This window comes from Dasypus novemcinctus, chromosome 4 (genome assembly GCF_030445035.2).
Source record: "Dasypus novemcinctus isolate mDasNov1 chromosome 4, mDasNov1.1.hap2, whole genome shotgun sequence".
Classification (NCBI taxonomy): Eukaryota; Metazoa; Chordata; class Mammalia; order Cingulata; family Dasypodidae; genus Dasypus; species Dasypus novemcinctus.
In genome coordinates this window covers 132,458,084-132,485,223 of record NC_080676.1, presented here as the reverse complement: position 1 = coordinate 132,485,223, position 27,140 = coordinate 132,458,084, and the positions used below count along the sequence as shown (strand labels likewise).

The 27,140-nt window shown below is 34.3% G+C and overlaps 1 protein-coding gene across 6 annotated transcripts in view; it reads right to left on the bottom strand.

Moving 5' to 3' along the window:
• USP25 (ubiquitin specific peptidase 25) overlaps positions 1-27,140 on the bottom strand; it is a 164,568-nt gene that overhangs the window by 115,652 nt on the left and 21,776 nt on the right. For 3 of the 6 annotated variants that reach the window (XM_004462644.4, XM_012526814.4, XM_058296107.2), the window contains exons 2-5: positions 25,937-26,014; positions 22,996-23,140; positions 19,013-19,096; positions 3,611-3,734 (exon numbers count right to left, since the gene is read on the bottom strand). In XM_004462644.4, coding sequence (XP_004462701.1) covers positions 3,611-3,734; positions 19,013-19,096; positions 22,996-23,140; positions 25,937-26,014 — 431 coding nt within the window. The remainder of the gene's footprint in view (positions 1-3,610; positions 3,735-19,012; positions 19,097-22,995; positions 23,141-25,936; positions 26,015-27,140) is intronic. The other 3 variants (XM_012526815.4, XM_012526812.3, XM_071214901.1) reach the window with 2 other exon arrangements.

Below are 27,140 nucleotides of genomic sequence, written 5' to 3'. Positions count from 1 at the left end.
GCAGGAAAAGAAAAACCCAAAGGGCTGAGAGAGGTTCTGAAGTCCTGAACCAGCAGAGCACAGAGGCATGGAAAGAGAACCATCAAGGGCTGGGCCCACCTTGCAGCTCAAGATTCAGCTCAAGGTTCAGGATATGAGCCCTGCCACATGCCTGATAGTTCACAGCCTACTCAGGGAAGAAAGTGGAATAGCTGAGACTGAGGGAGGAGTTCTGGTAAGAGATAAGTCCTATCCATGGCTGCCCACAGCAGAGCTCTGGGAGATGGTAGATTCTGGAGTGGAAGGCAGAGACCTCAGCAGAGAATAGAGGCCATCTTTACCATGTGACTGGAGCTCAGAATCAACAGTAGCTGACTTTGGTGAGAAAGCATCTCTGGCAGTGTCTTGATTTGGACATTTCAGGGTCTTGGAACTGTAAGCTTTTATCCAAAATAAACTCACTTTATAAAAGCCAACACATTTCTGTTACTTAGCATTGGCAGCCCTGTGGCAAACGAAGACAGTGCCTAAACAATGTGAGGTTTGTAAAATAAAAAAAGACAGGTTGGGAAATGGACTTGGCCCAATAGACAGTGCGTCCGCACACCACATGGGAGGTCTGCGGTTCAAACCCCGGGCCTCCTTGACCCGTGTGGAGCTGGCCCATGCGCAGTGCTGATGCGCGCAAGGAGTGCCGTGCCACGCAGGGGTGTCCCCGTGTAGGGGAGCCCCACGTGCAAGGAGAGCGCCCCATAAGACGAGCCGTAAGGAGAGCTGCCCAGAGCGAAAGAAAGTGCAGCCTGCCCAGGAATGGCACCGCACACACGGAGAGCTGACACATCAAGATGACACAACAAAAAGAAACACAGATTCCCGGTGCCACTGATAAGGATAAAAGGGGTCACAGAAGAACACACAGCGAATGGACACAGAGAACAGACAACTGGTGGGGGGGGAAGGGGAGGGGAGAGAAATAAATTAAAAAAAAATCTTTAAAAAATAAAAAAAAGGCTTTATCTAATCTAATTATACCCAATAACTTAATAGCTTAAATGTGTGAATTCCTATAAAAGTATGTCTATTGAAATATAATCACTGTCAAAAGATTCTAGGGCTTTATTTGGCAAAATTTTGCTATATAAATTAGGTAAATAAATAAATAGCTGCTTTTATTTTTAGAGAAGATACATAAATTTTTCCTTAAAAATACAACTGTTTCTCTTGAATTTAGAGTCTTAAACCTTAACAAAACTGATAGGAACAATATAACTCTGCCAAATTTTTAGCTAGTTATTTTCACATTCTTTTTTCTGGTATAATATTATATATGTATGTTCTTATCAACTGCACATTTTGGAAATATACACACAGATTTAATTTTACATAAAATTTTATGGCACACTATAGGATGCCGAATCTCTCTAATGTTATGTATGATAAAAATACTTATTTAAATATTTACTACTTAAGAGTACATTAAAAATTAAAAGACCAAGAATGAAACAGAATATTTTCTATAGAGATTTTTCTTTTCAATCTGGGCAAATGTTAGTATCCCAAACAATACAGATGCATTTAACTCAATATCGATTAGAAATAGTTTTAATCTTTAACTTTGAAATAAATTTTACTTTTTATTATCAAATTAGCACATGTTGTTTCCAGAAAATGAGAACACACAAAACGGAACTATAGAAACTAATTTGGTATATAAGCTACATAGACTTTTTTCTATTTTTATGCCATTATAAATTCATATAAACAGAAATATGTATATACTTTTTAAAATAAAATTTTATCATTTCATATCATATGGTCTATTTTATACTTTTTCACATCATCACCATTCTTTTTTACAATGAAATCCAACTGATTTATTTCATTTTTGAAACATTTGTCATCAAAGTATAACATTGTCAAGTTACATAATTAGTCAAGAAAATTATTTATTTCACTCTCCTTTTAAAAAAGCCAAAACCTAGTTTAGATAATTTCTCCATCCTTCACAAAATAAGCCTAATCAAAATGCTCAAAGAAAACAAATATAAAATGGGAATGCAATTATGGACTAAGTAGACATTATTATTCTAGTAATAAAAAACTTGTAACATTGTTCTAAAGACAGTGGTCACCAGAGGTACTGAGGGGAGGGAAAAGGAAGAACAGGTATAACATGGGGCATTTTGGGGACACTGGAATTGTTCTGCATGATATTGTAATGACACATACAAGCTATTATATATTTTCTCAAAACCTATAAAATTGTGTGGTGCAAAGTGTAAACCATAATGTAAACCACAGACCATGCTTAAAAGCAATGCTTCAATATATGTTCAACAATTTTAACATATGCACCATGCTAATGAAAGATGTTGTTAATGGGGGAAAGTGAGAGAGGGAAAAGGGGTAGGATATAGGGGAATCCCCTATATTTTTGATGTAACATTTATGTAATCTAAAGTTTCTTTAAAAATACAGTAAAGAAAAAAAACATCCAAAGAAAAACTATATATATTTTTGGTTTTCATTAAAATCACTGGCATTAAATGATATCAGTCACAATTAAAAGGGAGACAATGGATTTTAATTAAATCTTCTCATCCAAATATAATTATGTCTTATACAAAGCAATTTCTAAGTAACATTTAGAGATATAAAAAGGTATTATTAAAAACGAAAAATTATGTGCTGTTGCTAAACGTAGCTTTCTGAGGTATCTCCTCCCATATAGTAATCACAGTTTATTTTGATATTGTGCCAAAGAGTATTACCTGAGAAAGCTGGTACACTCTGTTACCAACCAATTGTGTTATGGTGAAAAGAGCACTAGAGCAGTAAGATCCATCTTATCTGCGCACCTTTGGAAAGTCACTTAACCTCTTAAGAGAAACTTCTTCAGTAAAACGGAGTTACCACTGTTGCCAAGTAGATATTTAAAAGATATTTTTTTTTAAATTTAAAGTATTTGTTTTAAATTAACATTGTTTAGTGATGGAACTAAATTCATCTATTTGATCCATAAATGGTTCAAACTGTTTTGAACTGAGAAGTTTAGGTTATAAAATAAATAATCCTGTGTATTTCTAAAAATAAAAAAAAACACCCTATGAACATACCATAGATTGGGAGCTGGCAAACTACAACCCAGGGCCAAATCCAGCTGGCAGCCTGCTGTTGTAAATCAAGTTTTAATGGAACACACAATCATGTGCATTGATTTTTGCACTACAAGAACAAGGTTGAGTAGTTCCAACAAAGCAAATATGGCCCTTGAAAGCTTAAAATATTTACTTTTGACCCTTTACAGAAAACATGTCAACCCTAGAAGCTGAAATTGGTCAGTGTATCCAAAAAGGCCACATTTACATTTATGTAATCTAAATTATCTTTTAAAAATTCATAATTTTTAAAAAAAAACGCCGCTCTCAAAATTCTAAAAGTAAAGCTTTGTTCACAACCACAACTAGAATATGAAATTTTTGGTTACATAACATATAAAAACAACACAGAATTATATTAATAGTTTGTTTAGAGTAATAAAGTTTATCTTATTGCCTCTTAAAATTAACTAAGGCCAATTATTATTTCTATTATACTACTTATATATCTTCTTTATTTAAATTATTTTTACCTGCTAATGGCTTGCTCCTCATCAGTTATTCCAGTCTCCCTGAATGCCCTGTTTGATTCCGCCAAACTCAAGGCAATTGCCCTCTGAAGATCATCTTTATCATCTCCAGTGAGATCAATGACATCTGAAAAGCAAAACTATCTTTCTCAAAATTAAAAGTCAAACAAAATGAAAAGTAATTCTTATCCAGAAAATTTTATACTCAATTTACACTATTAAATAAAAGTCAATGCCAACTTAACTCTTCCTTTATAATAAAAGCCTATCTAAAAGATAATGAAAACAAATTTTAACTTGGCTATACTTCATAATTTTTTTCTTTAAAATATACCTAAACCAAAAAGAGCATAATTTTTTAAAATTTTGTTTTTTATTTGAGAAGTTGTGAGTTAATATAACAATCATGCATAACATACAGGATTCCCATACATCACCCCACCACCAACATCTTACGTTGGTTCTGACACATTTGTTACAAATGATGAAAGACCACAAAAATTTGTGAATGCAGAAGAATTTCAAGATTTACTCTGAGGTCTCTGATTATAAGTTAATTAGGAAGACTGTTATGAACATTTTCCTTACCAACAACAATTAAAATCAACACAATTAAATATTTATACCTATGTTTCCTGAAATTAACCCAAATAAAGGCAATTAAGGTCCTCATCAGTTTTAGCAACTATATTTTCAAGGACATTAACATTACAATTTGCCCATACTACCACTTAAACATTACTTATCAAATTGTAATAATTAACAACCGAGCCCTCAAAAATTGTTTCAGAAACTAACCGTAGAATATGCTTATATATACTTTTTAAAAAATCTGCAATAATATGCCAAACTGTTAACAGTGGTTAATTTTGCTGAAGACAGTTGTAAGAACATAAGGATCTTTCCCTATTTTAAACATTTCTGCACCATCTGAATTGTTTAATATTGTTTAATATGCAGGTAGGCCTTTTAATTTACAATAAGATTTTCATTTCAGGTAAATACAAAGGAATTTACAAATAAATTAACTAATTGTTTCTCTTCCAACAAAAGAAAACAGCCTTGATGCAACAATTATTCACTCTTCTTTTTCTAAAGAATAAAAGCCAAAAAACTATTACCACCTTCCATAAAACTTTTTATTAAGCCAATCCTCTACTACACATTGGTCAACATTCTTAATCCATAAGATGTCAATAAGAAATACTCCCATTATCATTTAAACAATGATAGCGACCATGGCATATTGTCAAGTAGGGGAGAGGTAACAGGTTACAAAACAATGTGATAAGAGGAAAGAAACATATTTTACTATTTTACCTTTGTGAGTGGGTGAGATAGTAATATTAAGATACTATGTGCCTGAGGTCACATATGCAATGATGCAAAACTGTTGCATCTTAGCACACATTAAGGCAGAAGCACCACGCTTATGAGACTTCACAGCACTGTTTTACACAAATACGCACACAGACTGTTAAAAATCAAAGCAAAACTTTCACATGCCTTTGATGAAAAAGCAAAAATCAATGTGATTAAATTTCAAATCTTGATTTACATGTTCTTTTAATTCTTTTGTGATACAATAGGAAGTATGCATAAACTACTTCTCTGTATATTCACAGCTTGTAGTTTCCTAAAGAAAAAAACACTGGTACAAGATTTGAGACGAAAGTTGAACTAGTTGCTTTATTTCATAGAACACCATTTTTATTTGAAACAACTGATAAACCATGAACTACAGTTGTTCAGAATTAAGTGGTTGGAAGACATTTCTCAAAAATTAACACTCACCCTGCCACTTGGTTGTTAATGATTAATTTCCAGCTTTAAAGCAAAAATCAGAACTTTGGAAAACGTTTCCTCTACCATGAACTTGATGTGTTCTCAACACTTAACAGCTATTCTGATGAGAATAATTATGCTACTAATACAATTTTTTATATTGTGGAAACTGTTTCAATAGTTGGAATAAAATATTTTCCAAATAAACAATTTACAATGTTATAAAATCACTCAAGGGCAAAATATCTAATCAATGAGCAAGACAGACCAATGGATTTTAATGTAACAATTAGAAAAGATAAAACATGTGGATTTGGATTCCACATTGCAACTAATCTTTAAGAAATTATCAGTCATCAAATTCTGATATAGTATTAAGAAAGATATTATTATCTGAACAAATAAAGTATTCCTACCTTTTCTAACTATATATATGAGTTAAGCCTGACTGACGTACTTTAACCAAAACAATGCATCCCAACAGAATGAAGGCAGAAGCATATCTGAAACTCCAACTGTCTTCTATTACAGCAAATATTAGAGATTTGCAACAATGTAAAATAATGTACTCTTAATTTATTATGTTCATAAAAATATACTTTTTCCCACAAAAAAAGTTATTTATATAATATGGAATGGACTATCTTAATTTGAAATAATATTTTAAAACTTTCTTGTTTCTTATATATCTAACATTGATCAAAGTTATTCATATAAACAAAAACGTCTTTGACATCATTAATTTGTAAGAGTGTAAAGGGATCCTGAGATTAAAAAGTATGAGAATTACTATCTATGTCATGTTACCAGATATAAATGTTCAACAAAACAGAAATAACCATGACAAAAAAATTTTGAGTAACTGGCAAGACATAAAGATCAGGAGATGGCTTTCTTCATTCCTTTCCTTGGGAAAAAAAAATCAGTAGACTGGCCACATGATTCCTATATAGCAATAACCATGGTGTTAAAGCCAGAATGGAGTAGCAGTAAATCCCTTTAGATAGAATATTCACTTTCTTGCTTGCTCCCATCCCTAACACTACCTACTGCCTTACACATGGCCTGCCACATACATTGATAGTATCAGTCCTGCCTTTGCATCATGACAAACACAAAAAATACTTGTACCTTACTCTGGTGGAAAAGATAAAGCTGCCTGTGGCTAGAATGATCACACTCAAGGGCTCCAGCTACCCCAACCCCCTCCCTCCAGGCATCTCTAATAGTTGAAAGATTCAGTATATTGGGACATTTGGAAACCAGATGGGAAGCTCTACTAAGGCATTTGAGTCTGCAACCCCTGAAGAAAAACAGAATTTAATACTAGAAAGGTTGGTTGAGTTGGGACTATTAGTCCTTAACTGAAAAGATGGGACTTTATATTTTAAGTATGGAAGTTTATTATTTGTAGCTTCACTATAATCAGAATGGTTAATACTCCATAAAGTTGCTTCTTTTTTTAGGATATTTTAGAACAGTGTAACAATCCTGAAAGAAGCCTATTATGACCTACTCACCTACAAATACATAGGATCTTAAGACTGGGCATTACAGTAAAATGTGGACTTCTGGGTAGATGGCATTGAAGTGGGTAGACAGGACTCAATTCTCACAAAAACAATGGAGAAATGGCAAAAATCTTTCCAAGGGAGCTGCTTTGGGGATCTGCAGACCAGGAGAGTGCTGTGCATCATCCAGGAGGGGGAGGAACAGAGAAACAAAGAGGTCAAATTAAAACTGTGAGTTACTCACCCCTGTGGCTTAGAAAAGCACATATACCCCACCCTCAAGATGAATAGCCTTGGTAAAAATCCCTGGCTCACTGCAGCTACCTGGGTGGGGAAAGATAATTCTCCTCCCCAGATGAAGAGGGTCTGGTGGAGGGTAGAAAAGGGGTTCTCTTCAGTGAATTTGGCCAGCTGGTGCCTCTTTGAATCTCAAAAGAGAACTCAATCAGCACTGAAGGAGCCCCAGGGAGAGGGGAGGGAAGAGGGAGGATTGAATCAGGCAGGCTGTTATACCTAACCTCCACCAGAGAAAGCAGAACTAGGTCAGCTAGAAAGTAGGCTAAGACAGAGAGAAGGAAGGCAGGAGTGATATCACAAACTGTTAGAAGCTCACCTCACCTGAGGGAACAGGAGCAGGGAGAGCCAGATAAGTTTTCAGAAGCCTCCAAAACCTGTGGAGTGGGTGTGGCTAGGTGTAGCTCAGTGTAGAAATGCCTTTCTCACATCTACTAGGTCCTTGGTTCAGTTCCCAGTACTTTCTAAGAGAAGGAATCCAGAGAGTAATCCACTGGGTTGTCAGGCACCCAGCTGGCAGCATAGAACAGGGAACTTATAGATGGAGGTTTTATTTTTTGGGTTTTAGGTTTTTCAATCTGTTATTTTTCACTTTTTAAAAATTTTAATATTTTAATTTTTATTCTTTACTTTATTTGCTAAAACCGGATACTTCACTTGCAGAGGACAGGCTGGTTGATTGATGAGCACTGGCAGCCTGAGATGGCTCCTAGGGCCTGAGAGGAAAGCATGTTTTGCCTGGGTTGTTTGCTTGTTTATTCTTTATTTCCTATTTTATCATATTGTTATTTTTTTCTCCTTAGTCTATTTCTTGTTTTTCTTTCATTTTTCCCTTTTCCACTGATTTTCTTTCATTCCACGTTTTCTTGTTTGGTCTTCATTTCCGGATTTTTTTTTTTCCCTTTCTTCTCTCATTTCCCACTCTTTTATTCTATTTTTTTCTTTTTTTTAAAATTCCACTTGTTTTATTCTTATTCCTCTGCAATTTTTAACCAATTTTCACTGTTTTTACTCATTTATTTTCCTAGCTCTTTAACAGATCCTTTTCTATCTTTTAAGAATTATTAGTACTATACTTTTTCTCATCTTTTCTTTTCTATAGTCTTAATATTTTTTCAAAGAAAAACAGACAACTAGAAGGATACAGAATAAGTGGAATGAACTGTTAAAAAGGAGCCTTAAAACAAAACAAAATAAAACCCTAGAGTAGAAAGAGAAGATAATCATCTCAGTAGGCCCACTGAGATAAACAGATGCCTAGACATCAACAAAAAATTACAAGCCACATCACGAAACAGACAGACATGGTCCAATCTAATGAACAAACTAAAAAACAGGAGGAGATTCAGAACATGGAAAAACTAATCAAGGATGTCCAAATAAATATCATAAATCAACTTAATGAAGTGAAAGAAGAGATAAAGGATATTAAGAAGACACCAGGGGGACAGAGTGAAGAAATCATAAACATAAAAAAATAACGGATATAATGGTAAAGAATGGCTGAAGAAATCAAAAATATGCTGGAAGCACATAACATCAAATTTGAACAGAAATCAGACAGGTAATAGAAAAGACATAGAAAAAAATTCAGCAGGGAATCAGAGAACTGAATGACAATATGAAACAAACATATGCATTATATGCATCTCAGAGGGAGAAGAAAAGGGTAAGGGGACATAAGGAGAGAGGAAATAATGACTAAAAATTTCCAACTCTTGAGCGACATGGACGGAAGTGTCCAGGAAGCTCAGAACACTCCAAACAGCATAAATTCTAATAGGCCTACCCAAAATGTATAATTATAAAAAAACATCAAATGCTTAAGAGAGAGAGAATACTGAAAGCAGCAAGAAAAAAGAGATCCAGCATATACAAGGGAAATCTGATAAGATTATATGCTAATTTCTCATCTAAGTCCATGGAGGTGAGGAGGCAGTGGTAGGACATAGTCAAGGTCCTAAAAGAAAAAGAAAAAAATAACTGTCAACCAAGGATTCTGTATCCAGCAAAGCTGGCATTCAAAAATGAGGGAGAATTCAAAATACTAACTGATAAAGAGAAATTAAGAGAGTCTGTCAACAACGAACCTGCCCTTCAAGAAATACTAAAAGGAGTTCTGCAGGCAGAAAGGAAAAAACAGAAGAGAAAGGGTTAAAGGAGAGGGGAAAAGATGATTATTAGTAAGAATAACTAAAAAGATAAATAAAAACAAAATGACTTATATGAAACTAAAGAAAATAAAACTAATATAAGTAATAACTTTGAATGCTAATAGATTAAACCCTCCAATCAAAAGACAGAGACTGGCAGAATGGATAAGGAAATATGACCCATCTTATGCTGTCTATAAGAAACTGAACTTAGACCCAGGGATACAGGGAGGTTGCAAGTGAATGGTTCAAAAACAATTTTACATGCATACAATAACCAAAAAAGGGCAGGAGTAGATATACTATTATTGGACAAAATAGGCTTTAAATGCCAAACCATTGTAAAAGAAAAAGAGGGGGTCTTCTATCAAGAGAAAGAAAAATCATAAACATTTATTCACCTAACTAGGGAATCTCAAAATACATGAAGCAAACACTGGAAAATCTAAGTGGAGAAATAGATGCCCCTATAATTACAATGAGGGACTTTAATACACCATTATCAACAATAGACAGAACATCTCAAAATAAGGTCAATAAAGAAACAGAGACCTTAAATAATGCATTAGAGGATCTAGACCTAATAGAAATAAATAGAACATTACACCCAAATACAGTAAGATATACATTCTTCTTGAGCACACATGGATTATTTTCCAGGACAGACCGAAAGGTAGGCCACAGAACAAATCAATTAATTCAGAAAGATTGAAATTATACAAAGTAATTTCTCTGATCACAATGGAATGAAACTGGAAATCAGTAAGGGGCAGAGAACTAGAATAGGCACGAATATGTAAGTTAAACAATACATTCTTAGACAATCAGTGGTCAAGGAGGAAATTGCAAAAGAAATCAGTATAACTATTTCAAAACGAATAAAAATTAGAATACAATATATCAAAACCCATGCGATGCAGCAAAAGCACTGCTGATGGAAGCAGATGGGGCTAAAGAGAGCTTCCACATACCATATGGGAGGACCTGGGTTCAATCTGTGGGGCCTCCTGGTGAAAAAGGAGAAGAGAAAGGGTGCACACACAGTGAGCCGGTGCGCGTATGAGTGCCTGTGTGGTTAGCCAGTGTCCACAGAAGTGAACACACAGCAGGATGATGATGCAACAAAAAGAGAGACAAAGGGAGAGTAAAGGTGATGTGCAACAGAAACCAAGAACTGAGGTGGCACAATTTACAGGGAATCTCTCTCCACATCAGGAGTCTCCAGGATTGAATCCCGGTGAATCCTAGAGGAGAGATAATGAGGGAAGGGAGGGAAAATAAATAAATCTTTAAATAAAAAAAAAAGGACTGCTGAGAGGGAAATTTATAGCCATAAAATGCCTATATTATAAAAGAAGAGCTAAAATCAAACACCTAACTGCACACTGGGAGGAACTAGAAAAAGAACTACTAATCCCAAAGCAAGTAGAAAGGAGGAAATAACAAAGAACAGAACTAAATGAAATTGAAAATAAGAAAACACTAGAAAGAAATTTATAAAACTAAAACCTGGTTCTTAGAGAAGACTGATAAAATCGACAAACTCTGAGATAGACTAACAAAAAGAGGGAAGATGCAAATACATAAAATAAGAAAAAGAAAAAGATATCACCACTGTCCCCAAAGAAATAAAATGTATCATAAGAGGATAATTTGAAAAATTGTATCCCAACAAGATGGATAACTTAGATGATATAGACAAATCTGTAAAAACGCAAGCAACCTACACTGAAGAAACTGAAGAACTCAACAGACCAATCACAAGTAATGAGATTAAATCAGTCATCAAAAACTTTCTACCTAAGAAGAGCCCAAGAACATATGGCTTCACAGGTGAATTCTACCAATCATTCTGAAAAGCACAAACACCAATCCTGCTTAAACTCTTCCAAGAAACAGAAATGGAGGAATATTTTCTAACTCATTCTATGATACCAGTATCACCGTAATACCAAAGCCACAAAAAGACAGCACAAGTAAAGAAAACTACAGACCAATTTCCATAATGAACCTGGAAGCTAAAATCCTGAACTAAATGCTTGCTAATTATATTCAACAAGACATCAAACAAATTAAATACCATGACCAAGTGGGTTCAACAATAGAATATCAATCAATGTAATACACCACATTAACAGATCGAAAGAAAAAAATCATGTGGTCATCTCTATTGGTGCAGAAAAAGTATCTGACAAAATACAGCATCCTTTCTTGATAAAAACACTTCAAAAGACAGGAATACAGGCAAACTTCCTCCACATGATAAAGGGTATATGTTAAAAAACCACAGCTAACATCATATTCAATGGTGAAATGCTAGAAGCTTTCCCTCTAACATCTGGAACAAGACAAGAGTGCCCACTGTCACCACTCTTATTTTAAAATTGTGTTAGAAGTACTTGCTCAAGCACTTAGGCAAGAAGAAGATATAAAAGACATCCAAACTGAAAAGGAAGAAGTAGAAATTTCACTATTTGCAGATGACATGATCCCCTACATAGAAAGCTCCAAGAAGTCAACAACAAAGCTTCTAGAGTTGGTAAATAAGTTCAGTACAGTTGCAGGATATAAAATCAATACGCAAAAATCAGTAGCATTTCTGTACACTAATAATGAGCAATCTGTAGAGGAAAACAAGAAAAAAATTACATTTATAGTAGCAACTAAAAGAATTAAATACCTAGGAATAAACATAACTAAAGACATAAAGTCCTTGTACACAGAAAACTATACAATATTGTTAAAGGAAATCAAAGAAGACCTAAACAAATGGAAGAATATTCCATGTTCATGGACTGGAAGACTAAACATTATTAAGATGTCTGTCCTACCCAAATTTATTTATTACATATTTAATGTAATCCCAATAAAAATTACAACAGCACTTTTTTACTGAACTGGAAAAGGTAATTATGAAATTTATTGGGGTGGGCAATGGGCCTCGAATAGCAAAAACAACATTTTGAAAAAGAAAAACAAAACTGGGTGAATTATGCTACATGACTTAAAGCATACTAAAAACTACAGTGGTCAAAACTGCATGGTATTGGCACAAGGACAGACATACTGACCAAGAGAACCAAACAAGAGTTCTGATAGAGAGCCTCATATATACAATCAACCAATATTCAACAAGGCTACCAAACTCACTCAACTGGGACAGAATGGCCTCTTCAACAAATGGTGTTTGGAGAACTAGATACCATATCCAAAAGAATGAAAAGGATCCCCATTTTATATAGGATCATGCCCTATATAAAAATTAACTCAATGGATCAAAGACGTAAATATAAGAAACAAGACCATAAAGCTCCTAAAAGATAATGTAGGGAACCACCTATGAGATATTGTAGCAGGAAATGGTTTTCATAAACTTTACATCCAAAAAATAAAAAAATAAAAACTTTACACCCAAAGCACGAGCAATGAAAGATAAAATAAGTAAATGGAACCTCCTCAAATTAAAAATGATTGTGCTTCTAAGGAGTTTATCAAGGAAGTGAAATCGCAGCTTACTAAATGGAAGAAAATATTTGGCAACGATTTATCTGATAAGGGCCAAATATCCAGCATATATAAAGAAACCTACATCTCTAAAATAAAAAGACAACCTGTTTAAAAGATGGACAGGGATTTGAATAGACACTTCGCCAAAGAGGAAATACAAATGGCTAAAAAGCACATGAAAAGATGCTAAACATCACTAGCTATTAGGGAAAAGCAAATCAAAACTACAATGAGATATCATCTTATACCCATTAGCCTGGTGGTTATTAAAAAATATATAGGACTACATATGTTGGAGGGGATGTGGAGGAATGGGAATGCTTATCCATTGCTGGTGGGAATGTAGAATGGTGCAGCCATTGTGGAGGACAGTTCGGTGGTTCCTCAGAAAGCTAAACATAGAACTGCCATATGATCCAGAAATTCCACTGCTAGGTATATACCCAGAAGAATTGAAAGCAAGGACATGAACAGATACATGCACACCAATGTTCGAAGAGACATTATTCACTACTATCAAAAGCTGGAAGCAACCCAAAGGTCCATCAACAGATAAATGGATAAACAAATGTGATATATAAATACAATGGAATGCTACTCAGCTGTAAGAAGGAATGCAGTATTAACAAAGGAGATGACATGGATGAATCTTGAAGGCCTTGAGTAAAGTAAGCCAATCACTGAAGGACAAATACATGACCTCACTGATATGACTTAAGCAAACTGAGTATACTCACAGAGATAGAGTCTGGAAAATAGGTTCAGGAGACAGAAAGGAAGTAGAGGATGGTGAGGTGATGCTCAATATGAAAAAATCTATGATAGGATGGAATGGGGTCATTGGGCAATGGATGAGTGTGATAATGGTGCAGTAACATGATTGGTTTCAATGATGCTTGAATGTAGGAGTAAGGTTGGGGCTTCAGTTGAGCTACCTGTGGAACTCGGGGAGGCTGGAGGAAGGAACAGGTTAACTCTGGGGATTGATATGTCCGTGGTTAAAACCACAGCAGTGGGAATGACTTTTGGCAAATATGGCAGAGGAGGATAACTAGTGGAGGGCGTCAGGGGTGGGGGCTTTGTGGGCTAGAAAGCACCTGGGACATGCTTCTATGGAATATGAAGGTGTTCATCTTGTCATGGTGTGTTATCTCACTGGGTTGAGACCCAGGCAATAAACCAGAAAATATTAAATACCCATCCTGGGGATTCCTGCTATGCTCTCAATTAAGAGGGACAAGAATCTCTTGAGAATACAGGCAGTGCCTAATAAAAGAAAACAGACCAATATGTCAAGTCCTCAATATCATTGCATATAACTATGAACCTTAGTCTTCAAAACTTGAAATTTGTGATTACCATGGATTCCGAGGGATGCAGGAGGGCATTTTTAGGGCATTGGAATTGTTTTGCATGATCTTGCAATGACAGATACAAGCCATTTAAAATTTTGTCAAAGCCTATAAAAGTGTACAGTGCAAAATGAAACCATAATGGAATGCTTCAATATTTGTACATCAACTGTAACAAAAGTACCATACAAAGGTAAAATGTTATTAACAGGGAAGATCAGGAGAGGGGATTGGATATAGGGGAATCCCCTATATTTTCTATGTGACTTTTCTGTAACCTAAAGCTTCTCTGAAGATAAAGCCAAAAAAATAAATACAGTGGGGGAACATACAGAAGAAACTGTTGCTATACATAAAAGACAACAGATCTTGCAGTGATGAAAGGAATGCACAAAACAACTTTATTGTATTTTTGTATTTTATTTATTTTGTATTATTACTTTAATTTTCCTATAATTTTTATTTATTTATTGGCTTTGTTTTTGGGGAGGTTTTGCATTGTATAAGGATCAGAACGATGTCTGGGAAGGATCACTGGTACAGGGTGTCGGTGATGTGGGGAGGTGTGTATAGGGGTGCACCTGGGGTATGCCTCTATGGCATATGAACATGTTCAAGTGGTCAAGGGGTGTTTTGTCTTGGTAGGTGAAGACCCACACAATAACCAGAAGAATACTGAATTCCCATCCTGGCAACATTCTAATAGAGCAGCAAGAATCTCCAGAGTACACGGGCAGTGCCTAGTGAAGGAAGACAGACTATTACACCAGGCCCTTGATATTAGTGGTTGTACTTATGACCCTTGTTCTTGTGAAATTGAAGCCCAGCCTAGTATCATATATTGCCTAAGAGTTACCTCCTGAAAGCCTCCTTGTTGCTCTAATGTAGCCTCTCTCTAAGCCATGCTCAGCAGATATACTCACTACCTTCCCCTGATGTGAGAAATGACTCCCAAGAATGAGCCTCCCCTGAACCAGGCATTATTACCAAGCACCAACTAGAAAGTGAGTCAGGAGGTCATTCCAGAGGTCACACTTATGCAAGTCTCAGCAGGATCTCATTGACTGCCACAATAAACAGCACCACAAACAGCAGAGCTTCTGAGGCCTCTCGAGACACCTAGACACTACAGGCAGGGCAGACAATCTCAGGAATGGGGCACCCTGTCAGTGGGACTTACTTTGGAACATATACCCCCCAATGCAGAGGGAGACTCATTTTTAATTTCTCTACACATAGCTCTTCTGTCCCTTTTATTTGAACCTATAATTAGCACTATACTTGTTACATATATGTCCCAGAGACTAATCTTCAGATTGTTCATATGCCAGGTGAGCCCTGAATCTCAGCTGAATTGCAACACTTACTCTCCAGTTCATCAGACTCGCCCAGGACAACTAAGAAAAGGATGATGATGGACAACACCCAACCCAAAAAACAAAGAGTATCCACAGCTGCAAGCAAGACAGTTTCATCCATCTTTCCCTGGGATCTAAGCCCCCTCTCAACCAGCAGCAGAGTGGGCATCACTATCTCAAAATCCTAAAGATTGAGGAATAAAGAAATGTAAGGCAGGTATGCAACTATGGCCTAAAGTAGACTTATTATTCTAATAACAGAAGAATTTGTATTACTGATATAAAAGCATTGGCCACTGGAGGTTCTGAGGGAAGGGAGAGGGAAGAATAGGTGTAATGTGGGGCATTTTTGGGGACACTGGAATTGTCCTGCATGACATTACAATGATGGATACAGACCATTATACATTTTGTCAAAACCTGTAAAATTGTGCTGTGCAAAGTGTAAACTATAATGTTAAACTAACCATGGTTAGAAGCAATGTTTCGATGTGTTTATCCTTTGTAATAAAAGTACCAAACTAATGAAGGATGTTGTTAATGGGGAAGGGGGGTGGGAATGAAGTACATAGGAATCCCCTGTATTTTTGATGCAACATTTATGTAATCTAAAGGTTCTTTAAGAGTAAAAACAAAAAAAAAGTAAAATGTTATTTCACATAGAATCCTTAAACTTGAATTTACTCTTTTTCTATAAAGAGTGGAACAATGATTTCTCTAAGACATGGAATGATCTATTAATTTTAGAATAAAAACTAGCCCTCTATGATTTCCTTATAAACTTACACTCAAAAGGAACAGAGAATAAGCTTACCCATAAACAAATGCTAACTGGCAGGAGTCAATTATAAAAAAAAAGCCTCAGTAAAATTCCCATTCAAATACCCAAGCATTAAGATTACTCTTATACATGTGCCAGGGTAGATCTTTGGTAAAACACCCCTCCCTCCTGTATTAGTGTGAGCACAATTCAAAGGCACATGTGTGGAAATGCTGCTTGGATAACACTTATAGAAAATTCACATTACCAAACCACATAAGTAGTAATCGCCAACATTTTCAACAATGTTCAAAGTAAAACATTTTTTCTGCAAAGTAAGAAATATATTTCAAAACACTAAACTCACCATAATAAATCTTTCACTTTCCATGGAAATACCTTTGAGCAAACTAAATACTAGCCACTAAACATTTAGCAGCGTACTCCAAAATATATGCAGTTATCAGCTCTTTGAATTAGACTTCAAATGTATGTGTTGTGCATAACTCATAATTCAGTTTCCCGTGAAAACATTATATTAAATGAGGTGAGGTTTCCAAATCAGTTCACAAAACCCTATTTAACTCATAATCTAGTTGAGCTACAATTCTATATGTAAAGATATTTATTTTGGAAGAAAAAAAAAGTTTTTCACTTTTCTCCTTATCTATATAAGACTAAGTAAGGCAAAGGGAAGTACTTTAAAAAATAATAATAATGTCAGTTTATTTTTACCACCAGCAAAGATTTCTAGGCATGGGAATGACATGAGCAGAATTCTGTTTTGGTAATGAGGAGTTAAAGTGTTGAACAAGAGTTTGAGAAGAGGTAATGAGAATATAAGCAACTTAAGAAAAAAATGTGTACACAAAAACTAAATGAACTACAATTGAATGGTTGTTTTAAGAGATTAGGCACTGTTTTATAAATAAATAAATAACTGGGTGACCAGAAGGATAAAAGTGCATGAAAATGTCATTGAGAGAAAGGCCAATGTGAATACAGGGATGCTCAGTAGGAAATCAGAAATGAGAATACTACCACCTTTTCCCTCACTCAGTCTGCTTCAGCCACACACATGTGGATTTGGGTCTTCACCATTCCTCATTAATCAAGCATATTCCTGCCCTAGCCTAGAATGCACTTTCCTGAAATATGTACAAGGTCCACTCTCTCACTTCATTTAGGTCTCTGTCCAAGTGTTATCTGATCCCACATCCAATCCACAACTGCACCTGTCACCCTCTGTCCCTTTACTCTGTTCTCTTGTTCTTCATGAACTTACCACTATCAAACTTTGAAACATTTAAGCTGGGATTCCTTAAGGTTTTTCATGTTTGTTTGTTTTTTTTAAATGGCCTAAAAAAGTACTCAATACATGTTAGGCAATCAATCAATATTTGTTAAACAAAAGTCAAGATCTAGATTAAAAATAGAGAAAAAAATCTGTGAGTCATATTCATAGTGGCACTAATTAAAGCTCTGAGAATATATCCACTATCAAAAATTTTTTTCTAGTAAGTGAAAGACAAATAATATAAGGTTTCATGTTTCAGAAAAGCAAATAAAACAAGACATAAGCAATGTAAATTATGTATTCCCCCCCCCCCCCCATTCTTCTATGCCCTGACTTGGCTAGCTCCCGTAAGATGTTCCTACTTTTTTGCCAGTCTTTTCAATGCTGAACTCAAATTCTACAAACCAGCATTGTCCAACTGTATTTTTTGCAATAATGGAAATGTACTATTACTATAGTGTACAATAAAGTAAGCACTAGTCACATATGACTACTACTGGACATTTAAAAAATACCTAGTACAACTAAGGAACTGCATTTTAATATTATTTAATATTAATTTATATTTAGGTTGCCACATATGATTAGCAGCTACTATATGAACAACTTAGCTCTCAGTGGGCTCATTCTGTTTTTAAGAATGACTGCTAGGATTAGCATAGCAGCACTGATAAGTAAAGAAGGGGCCTAGTAGGAAGCCCTTCCTGAGATGTTAATTTTACTATGTTTTTCAACTTGGATTATGAAACAAAAAGTTACCATTCTTTATTATCCAACAAAAAGTGCAAAGTTCCATAATTATCATTTTTCCTTAAAAGGAAGGAAAATTCATTAAGTTATACTAGTCATACTAATAGAATGCAAGTTTAATTGCATCTAATCAATTATATGTAACGACTTTCAGAATTTCACTTTTAGGCTTAAATTTGACTTCTGGTGAGTCATCGAAATAGTTCTTTGTAATAGAAATCTCTGTGGAAAAAGACTTAATCTTATTATATGCTTTTTTCTACCTGAGTTACTCATTTAACAAACTCTGGGAATGAGAAAAAATATCAGTATTCAACCACTAAAATCATAAACTGCCTAATATAAGTGATTTATCCTCAGTAAGGATGAGAGCAGCAGAACTGGATCTTCACAGCACTTGTGGTTTAAATTACTACTGGTCTGGGCCAACCATGACGAGAATTCTAGGACAGAACCTCAATGTTTTACTCAATTTCTATGCAACCCTTTCCAAATCAAATTCTTTTGGGGAAAAAGAAACACACTGATTATAAATCTGTGAAGGGTCTACCAGTTGGCATTCATTCCCATGTGTTATATATCAATTTCTCTAAAACTTAAGTCAATATGTGGCATAACTTTCTGTTAAAATTACCTACCCAAATCCCTCTTATCTTTTGTTCCATAGTTTGATTGCTCAATTGTAGCACATCTTGTTCTGGTGGGCATATACTGTTTTTTTCCTGTTTTAAAAAAGTTCAAAAGAATTTAATGGTCATGAAAGAAAAAAATATTACTCTTAGATTTCAAATTGGACAAAGCCTGTATGGTCATGTCTAGGACAGTGTTTGCCATGACAGAAGAACTTTGCAGAATCTCTACTCCACCTATTACATACACTTATGATAAGTCAACACCTTGCACTGTGCCCTAATCCTATCTTTATTAGTATTTTTGACTACAAAATTCTCAAAAAATTTTATCCCCAATTTAAGCTGGGGGAGTGAGTAACATGTACTTGACAATCTACAATATTTAATCTGGACAGGAGATCCAAGAAATAAAAAAAGGTTCCTAGACTTTTTGGAAATTATAATACTATGAATTGGATCTTTTCTCTGAATTCAACAGAGTATTAAATTATAGTAACAAACATCTCCAATGTAAAATAAAGACACTAAGTACACTACTACTAAATTCCTTATTACACAGAATGCATGGTTTCCCTGAAAGGTTTCCTTTTTCTCTCCAAAGTGAAAGTAAATATGCACTAAAAAGGCATAGCTGTTCTACTAAATATTGTAAATGCAATTACTTCGTCAATATTATATGAAGGCTAAAATAGAAGTGCTCTTAAAATCAAGTGATACAATTTACTTTATCCTCTGATGTGTCAGAGTAGGCATAAATGAAAACATGACTTCAACAGGTTATTGGTTTAAAAACTAAATTTTTCTACTCACCAAAAAACATGCACTTTATTTCCTCTAAAAGAAATTCTGTGTTATACACAGCTATACACCAGCTTACACCAATAAGGAAATATATGTTCTTAGCATTTAAGAGACTTTTACTTCAAGCTATAGATGTTCTGTCAGTACTGCAACCAATAGCTAACACAATTAAAGTCAGCATGGCTTTGATTATGCTTGAGACTTAGTTGTAAGAAACTTGATACTTAGGGGGGAAAAAAGGTGCTAAGGGAAGCAGGGGGAGGGGAGAAGGAAGAAGAAAAAAAATGACTGAAAATCAAAATCACCACCATATTTGAAAGAATTAAGTTAAATGTTGGTCAACTTTAAGATACAACACATCTCACATAAAACTGAGAAAATGCTCAAAAGGGTTTTTATATCAACAACAATCCTTTGAGAAATTTTGCATACTCTGATCATTCTATTACTCTACATTCCTTCAGCACTTAAAGTTTTTTCAATAACCTTGCACTTGAATATATAATCATTGTAATTATTTTCTCTTCCCCCCACATATAAAGTTTTGCCCACAAGTAAGTTTGGGGAAGATATCTTATCTTTCCAAAAACAACTGCATAGCAATTTAAAGAGTATTTTTTAAAATATCTAACTGCATGCTGTCACCTTATTTTCTCAGTTTTAAACTCAGTATTCAACTACATAACACCATAACACACTACTTAATTTAAATACTGAGTCAAAACTATTTCCTAAAGACAGCTGTACTTCTTAGACCTTTATAAAACATGGGACAAATATGTTTTCATCGATTTAATAAGTATGTACTATTATTACCCCATCAACTACTTCTTCCAGTTTGATTCTAATACTATTTCTAACACTATAAATATAATCACCACAATAAATTTCTTCAATAGCTTGTCAATCACCTCAAACCAAATTTATGTAGATACTATCCCAATCAGATATATAGTTTATCCTTACTAGGATTATATCTTGTAGATTAAGAAACCACAACAGCAAGCAATTTTTTAAATATGAAATAGTTGAGATGTAATCTGAAATTCCATTCCTCTATCTTTTTATTCAAGTGAGATATAAAATCAGAGGTATCTTTCAAAAGATACAAACTCACACGTACAAACACACACAAGCAAAGGAAACACATGCCTTCTGAAACCAAGCTGCCTTCTCCCTAAACGTACCTATTCAAATTTCTCTTCTTGTCCTTCATTATGTCTTTATCAGAAGTCTAGAACAGGTGTTGTAACTTGCTTAAGCAATAATTTATCACTTTTACATACCAAATAAGTTACCTTATTTCTTAAAATCCTAATTCTCCCAAATATACATATATATATATGCTTATCTCATGTCACAAAATGTACTGTTTTTATTGAGTTCTTATCTAAAATCTTTTTATCCTTTCAACTAAAACACTGAACCAAGTTTAACTTCCTGTTTCCTTCACTTCAACCAGTTGCCTGCAATCAAAGCATTCTTTTTCTTTTTCTACCAAGCTAGTTTCTTTCTCCCCCCACTTCTCAGAACTTTGAAAGATATGAGATGATATTCTCAAGTACTAATTTCTATCTGTATATCACTTTTTTTTTTTAATTCTTGCAACAAGTTTCTCAGCCTCTTTCCCTTTCAATGATTTTGAAACAGCTTTTCTACACCTATTAACAAATATAACTCAACAAATACTTTTTGAGCACCTACAACAAGCCAAGCACTTTTTAAGTATGGTAATGGGAATACAGATGGTATTTTACCCTGCTAATCTTACAGTTTGGTAAGGAAGGCAGGCATATGCAAATAATTTCGACATAACACAATATTGATTAAGACAGAACTATATTCAAGGTTCTATAGAAACACTTGATCCAACATAGAAGTTCAGGGAAAATGTTCTAAGGCAAGCAGCTACTGACCTAAGCCTTAAAAGACCAAAAAATATATAAAGATTACCTAGGAGGAAAAAGGCCAGAAAATGATTCCACATAGAAGGATCATCAAATATAAAGGCAAAAAAATAAACAGTACTGTGTAAAAACTTCAAAGAACTCTGCATCAACACAGTGTAAAGTGAGAGAACAGTGGAAAATGCGTCTAGAGATATCGATAGCAGCCAATCACAGTTTGTCCTGAAAATGGAAATAAGAAACTGAGTCTATCTTACATATATAAAACTTCTCCCATCACCTACTAGCTGTATGAGATAGGTGTATTCCAGCTATGACTGACCCAAGATCATTTGCGGAGCAAAAATATTAAGATTATCCTGAAAACTGGAAATAAAATTATTTTATCAATAGATTAATATTAAATGGGTTTAATGTAAATCAGTAGTTGTAAATATCTATATGAACGGGTTCTTCAGTTGCTTCCTAACTTTGAGAAGATCTATGAAATATGAAATTTTAATCAAATATACTTTAGTAATTCAGCTTCTCAAATCCATATTGTATAAAAAGTATCTATACTTTCAACTGTCTAATATATTATGATGAGACCATGGAGTCTATGGAGGTATTTGGAGGTAACTAGACATATTCTGAAAAACTCTGAGTGCTACATAAGCACAAAGAATTCATATTATGGGAAGAAATGAGTCCCATATAAAATTATCCCTATGGATGTATGAGTGTGTGTCTATATGTAAGTGTGGATGTGTGTATATATACGTACCCATGTTATGTGTGTGTACCCAAAACATATTTTTCAAGTTCCATTTTGGGGAGGAGGGGAGGGGGAGACAGATTTTCTTACATGGTAAAACTTTTTCCAAAATCTTTTTAAAGGTGAAAGGGAGCAGAAATCTTGTTAAATGGTAAACCTATCAATTAGAAACAACACTTTCCTTCAAAAATAATACTAAGGTTTCTAACAACACAAATCCCATAAAACAAAAGACTGTGCCTATTTAAAATTCTAGGAATTTCTTTTTCTTTTTATGAATATGATTATCTGTAGCTATTCCATATTTCACAGCAATGGATACTACATGAAATGCTCTATGAAAGGCTATATAAAAAACACAATCCTTTACCTCTAATCTGAAAAAACAATAAAATATAGCTAATAAAAATATATGCTAAAAAAACCCACAGGTGAAGTCTTTTACCCTTTACTTGTGCTTAAACAAAACATATTTTCAAAGCAAGTTCTTTTATTATATTTCTATTAATATTGAGAAAACTTACTTGTATCTGCTTGGCTTCCCACACTGATGTATCTATCATTTCCTGGAAGCGCTGTCTGGTAGTAAGTTGTCTCCTCCTGCTGAGGGGTCTTGGCATTCTTTGCAGTAAGGAAAGCCACTGCTAATTCCAAATTTCCATTACTATCCTTCAAATATCAAGACAGGAATATCAAATATTTTGGAATAATTCTATACATTCTCATATATTTATGCAATTTTCTCTGTAGTAACTAATCCTTAACAGCATAAATCATTTACAGGTTTGAAATTACCCTACATATAATTACAGTGTAAATGAGCATAAGCAAAGTATAATATGTCAGTTATAATTCCTTTTTTTATGAATTACAATTACTAATCTAAAAATTCTATAACTAACTCTTAGTTTTCCATTGCTTTCATATTTGTTTAACAAAAGTAAATCACAAGCTTCTACTTTTAAACAAATAAATTAAAAAATGTTTTCTGGAACTTGCCAAAAAAAAAAAAAGCACAAAATGAATAATATAAATATTTAAAGGAATACTACAAACAAGAACAATAAAAAACATTCTCTTTAATAGGGGTATTGAATACACACTTGGGGTAAACTTAAGCAAAATACTAAGGAGTCATAAGAAGGAAACAACAAAACTGTATAGACCTTGATAGTAAATGGAGAGACACAGAGCTCCTAGACAGAAGTATTCAATACTGTCAAGATGACAGTTCTGCCCAAACTAAATATATACATTTTACATGGGTCTCACTAAAAGCATACATGGACAAAAAATCACTCTAAAGGTAATTTTTAAGAAAGCATTACACTATTTTAACCAAAATATTTTGAAACAAAATAATGAAAGAGACTTATCTAGTTACATATTTATATAATAAAAACCAGCACTGATAGCTATGATAGCTAGTTGAAACCACAGGAAAAAATCCAGATATTAATAATGAAGTAATCTTTGTAACAGAGAGCCAGAATATGTAATGTGGTGTAGTCCCCAAGAATTCTAGATACATGTGAAGTGCAACAGGAAGCCAGTGGAAGATTTTGGACAGAAATGATGTGGTATGACTTACATTTTAAAAGGATCAATCTGGCTGTGTATTGAGAATAGTCTATAGGAGAGAAAGGGTAGAAGTAGAGAGTCCAACATTATTTGCTATCATATTACATATAGGATAGGAAAGAGGGAGACGAATCTAAGGGTGATTCCAAAATTTGGGGCCTGAGAAGCCAGAAGAATCAAGTTCCCAACCCACCAAAACTCCAATTCTAGTAGCCAGTTGAGAGAGAAAAATAAGAGTGCATATTAAAAAGCACCACTTTTTAAAAGTATGTTATCAGTCACAACCATTATAAAGTCATTAAATGACATCAAAAACACGGATAGGTATAACATAGAGTTAAATAAGTAATCTTAAAATAAGTTATAATAACAGCTTGTAACATGTACAATGGGCCAAGAAATGTGGTCAGTGCTTTTCACATTCTATTTCATAAAACAATATACTGAATACGACAAGAATTTACACAATTTGAAGGTCATTTACTTTGGAGGGCTATAAAGAGATTCTCAAAATAAAAGTAATAAAATTAATCACTGACATTGTGACTCCAAAAAGTAAACCCCTTATCAATATATTATCAAGACTCAAATCATTATTAAACATCTTAGAAATTTACAGCAACAACTACTGATTACAATGATTTCCCCCAACTAATGGTAACTGAAATGAAAGTTTTTAAAAAATTGTTCACACAGCTTACATCAAAGCAAATGTGGTAAGAATTTGGTTAATCTCTACGCTTTCCATGTTACAAAAAAAAAGTGAATTGTCAAAATTTGCCCTCACAACATGATTGGATAGTGCCTCACACACTTCATTAATATTTTAAACAGGACTACTCCATCATTTTCCTGAAGGGGGAAATAAGTTAAAGCATAGCAGTGATTTAGTGAAGATTCTGGGATCGGACTGCTTACACATGAGATATGAGACCCTAAGTAAATTACTTTAACCTCTCTTGTTTCCACCTCTTTAAAGTGGGGATGAAAACAATACTTATTTCACAGGATTATTTATGAGGATTAGTTAATCCACAAGAGGTGCTCAGTGCCTGTTACTATAGTTATTGTCATTATCATTAAGATGATTGTGATTATCATCATTTAAGAAAACTTATTTCTAGAAACAAATAAAGAACTTCTGCCTTAGACTCATGAAAGATATAATTAGTTTTGTGTCATGGGGCAAGTACCAAACGATTAGAGACACATGTATGCTTAAAGTTACAGAAATGCTGTAGGCCTTTAATAGTAATATACAAATAAGCTTAAGATACAGTTCTATTTCTTGAACATCTTTCATTCATTTCATCTTTCCAATGTGTATATCCACTTGATGTGATTCATCTGGGTGCCTCTGTGTGGAAATAAGGGTGCATCAGAAAATACAACCAAAATGATGCACTTTGTTAGATATACTAAACAGATCAATGTTCAAAGTTCTTAATTTAAGGTCCAATTAGTTAAATGCACTCCAATTTATATTTCTCTTTGGAAGACCAAAAAAAAAATTTCAGTTTTTGGTACTTTATGAATTTTCTTCTTCTCCCTCCTGTTCCTCTATCCCATTATACCCTCCACTCCATTTAAAATCATGGCTATTGGGTAATAGTCACTGACATCTGGATTCACATCCCAATATTTTGCTTGAGGAGTTTCACACAGACAGTGGTAATCCACCATCCAAGATATCTTGGAATATTAGGTTGTAAAAAGCTAACGTAGTCAAAATCACAATATGTTAAGTGAAGTTCTGACTTAAAAAGTCCATTCCTATATCAATTCTGTCACATGGTATAAGACAAATGAAACATCACATATGGTAGGTAGTAAGAGATGATGATGGTAAACCATAAACTGTATGTCATAAAACAGAGGCCATACCTTCAAGGCTTGCTGAAGTATCTGGGTGTCATTTATCCCAGTAATTTCTCTCAGCTGATTCAAGAATGTCTGTTGGTGCTACGAGAGAAAAACCAAAATCATTACACTCTGAACTCTAAAAATATACAAAGAGAAGAAATTAAATGACCTTTGATTAAAAGAAAATAAAGTAAAATGCAGAAGAAAGTAAACCAGAAGAAAGAAAAAAAGAGAACATGAGACAGATTGAAAAATCTTTCTTTTAGGATGAATGAAGCTGCCTATGGAGAGCTCTTTTTCCATTTTCACATTTCCAAAAGAAACTTCTAAATTACTCCCCAAGAAAAAGACTTATTGGAATAACAGTTTCTGATCCCATTTTCTATCCCCTCATTTATGTCCAACAAAAAGAGTAGTAATTTGCACAATGGTAAGACTGAGAAGAACTGAGGGAAAAAAAAAGAGCTACTGTATCTAGGGGTGGGTCCACTGATTAAAACCCAGGCAGCTCTGGTAATCTCTCCTTGTCTCTAGGGCCAGTCAGTTTCCAGGAACCTAGAGTTCTTGCAAAATACATAGCGGTTATATTGCATCATGGGGATGCCAAGTTCTATTCATGAAGAAGATCATCTCATTTTCCAACTCAACTGTTACAAAGAACCCCCAAAGAGAATCAATAATTTGCTCCCATTCACTTCGGTTTTGATTATAAGTGGTCAGAAGTCTGGAGAGAAAGAGATACAGGTATAGGATTCCACTCACAAAACCTTCCCTAAACCTCCCGTAATATTCATTTTCTTCCCTATATTCTCCTTATGTCTTAAAACAGGTTATTAAAAACCATAGGGAATATATCAATGCTAATGGTCAATTATGGGGGGCATAGGGGTTATGGGATTTTTCCCTTTGGAGTAATGAAAACATTCTGAAATGGACTAAGCCTATGACAGCACAACTCTGTGATTAAACTGAGAGGTGCTGAGCATACACTTTGGATGGACTGTCCAAGACAGGGGACCATATAACACAGCCAAGTCCTGTGGTGAATGATGAACTATGGTTAACAGTACAATTATGAGAACGTTCACTCATGAACTATAATAAATATACAACATTAACAATAAGATGTTTTTTTGGGAAAAATACACCAAATATAAGATATAAACTACAGATAGCAGTAATATTATGATGATGGTCTTTTGTCATTTGTAACAAATGTGTCACA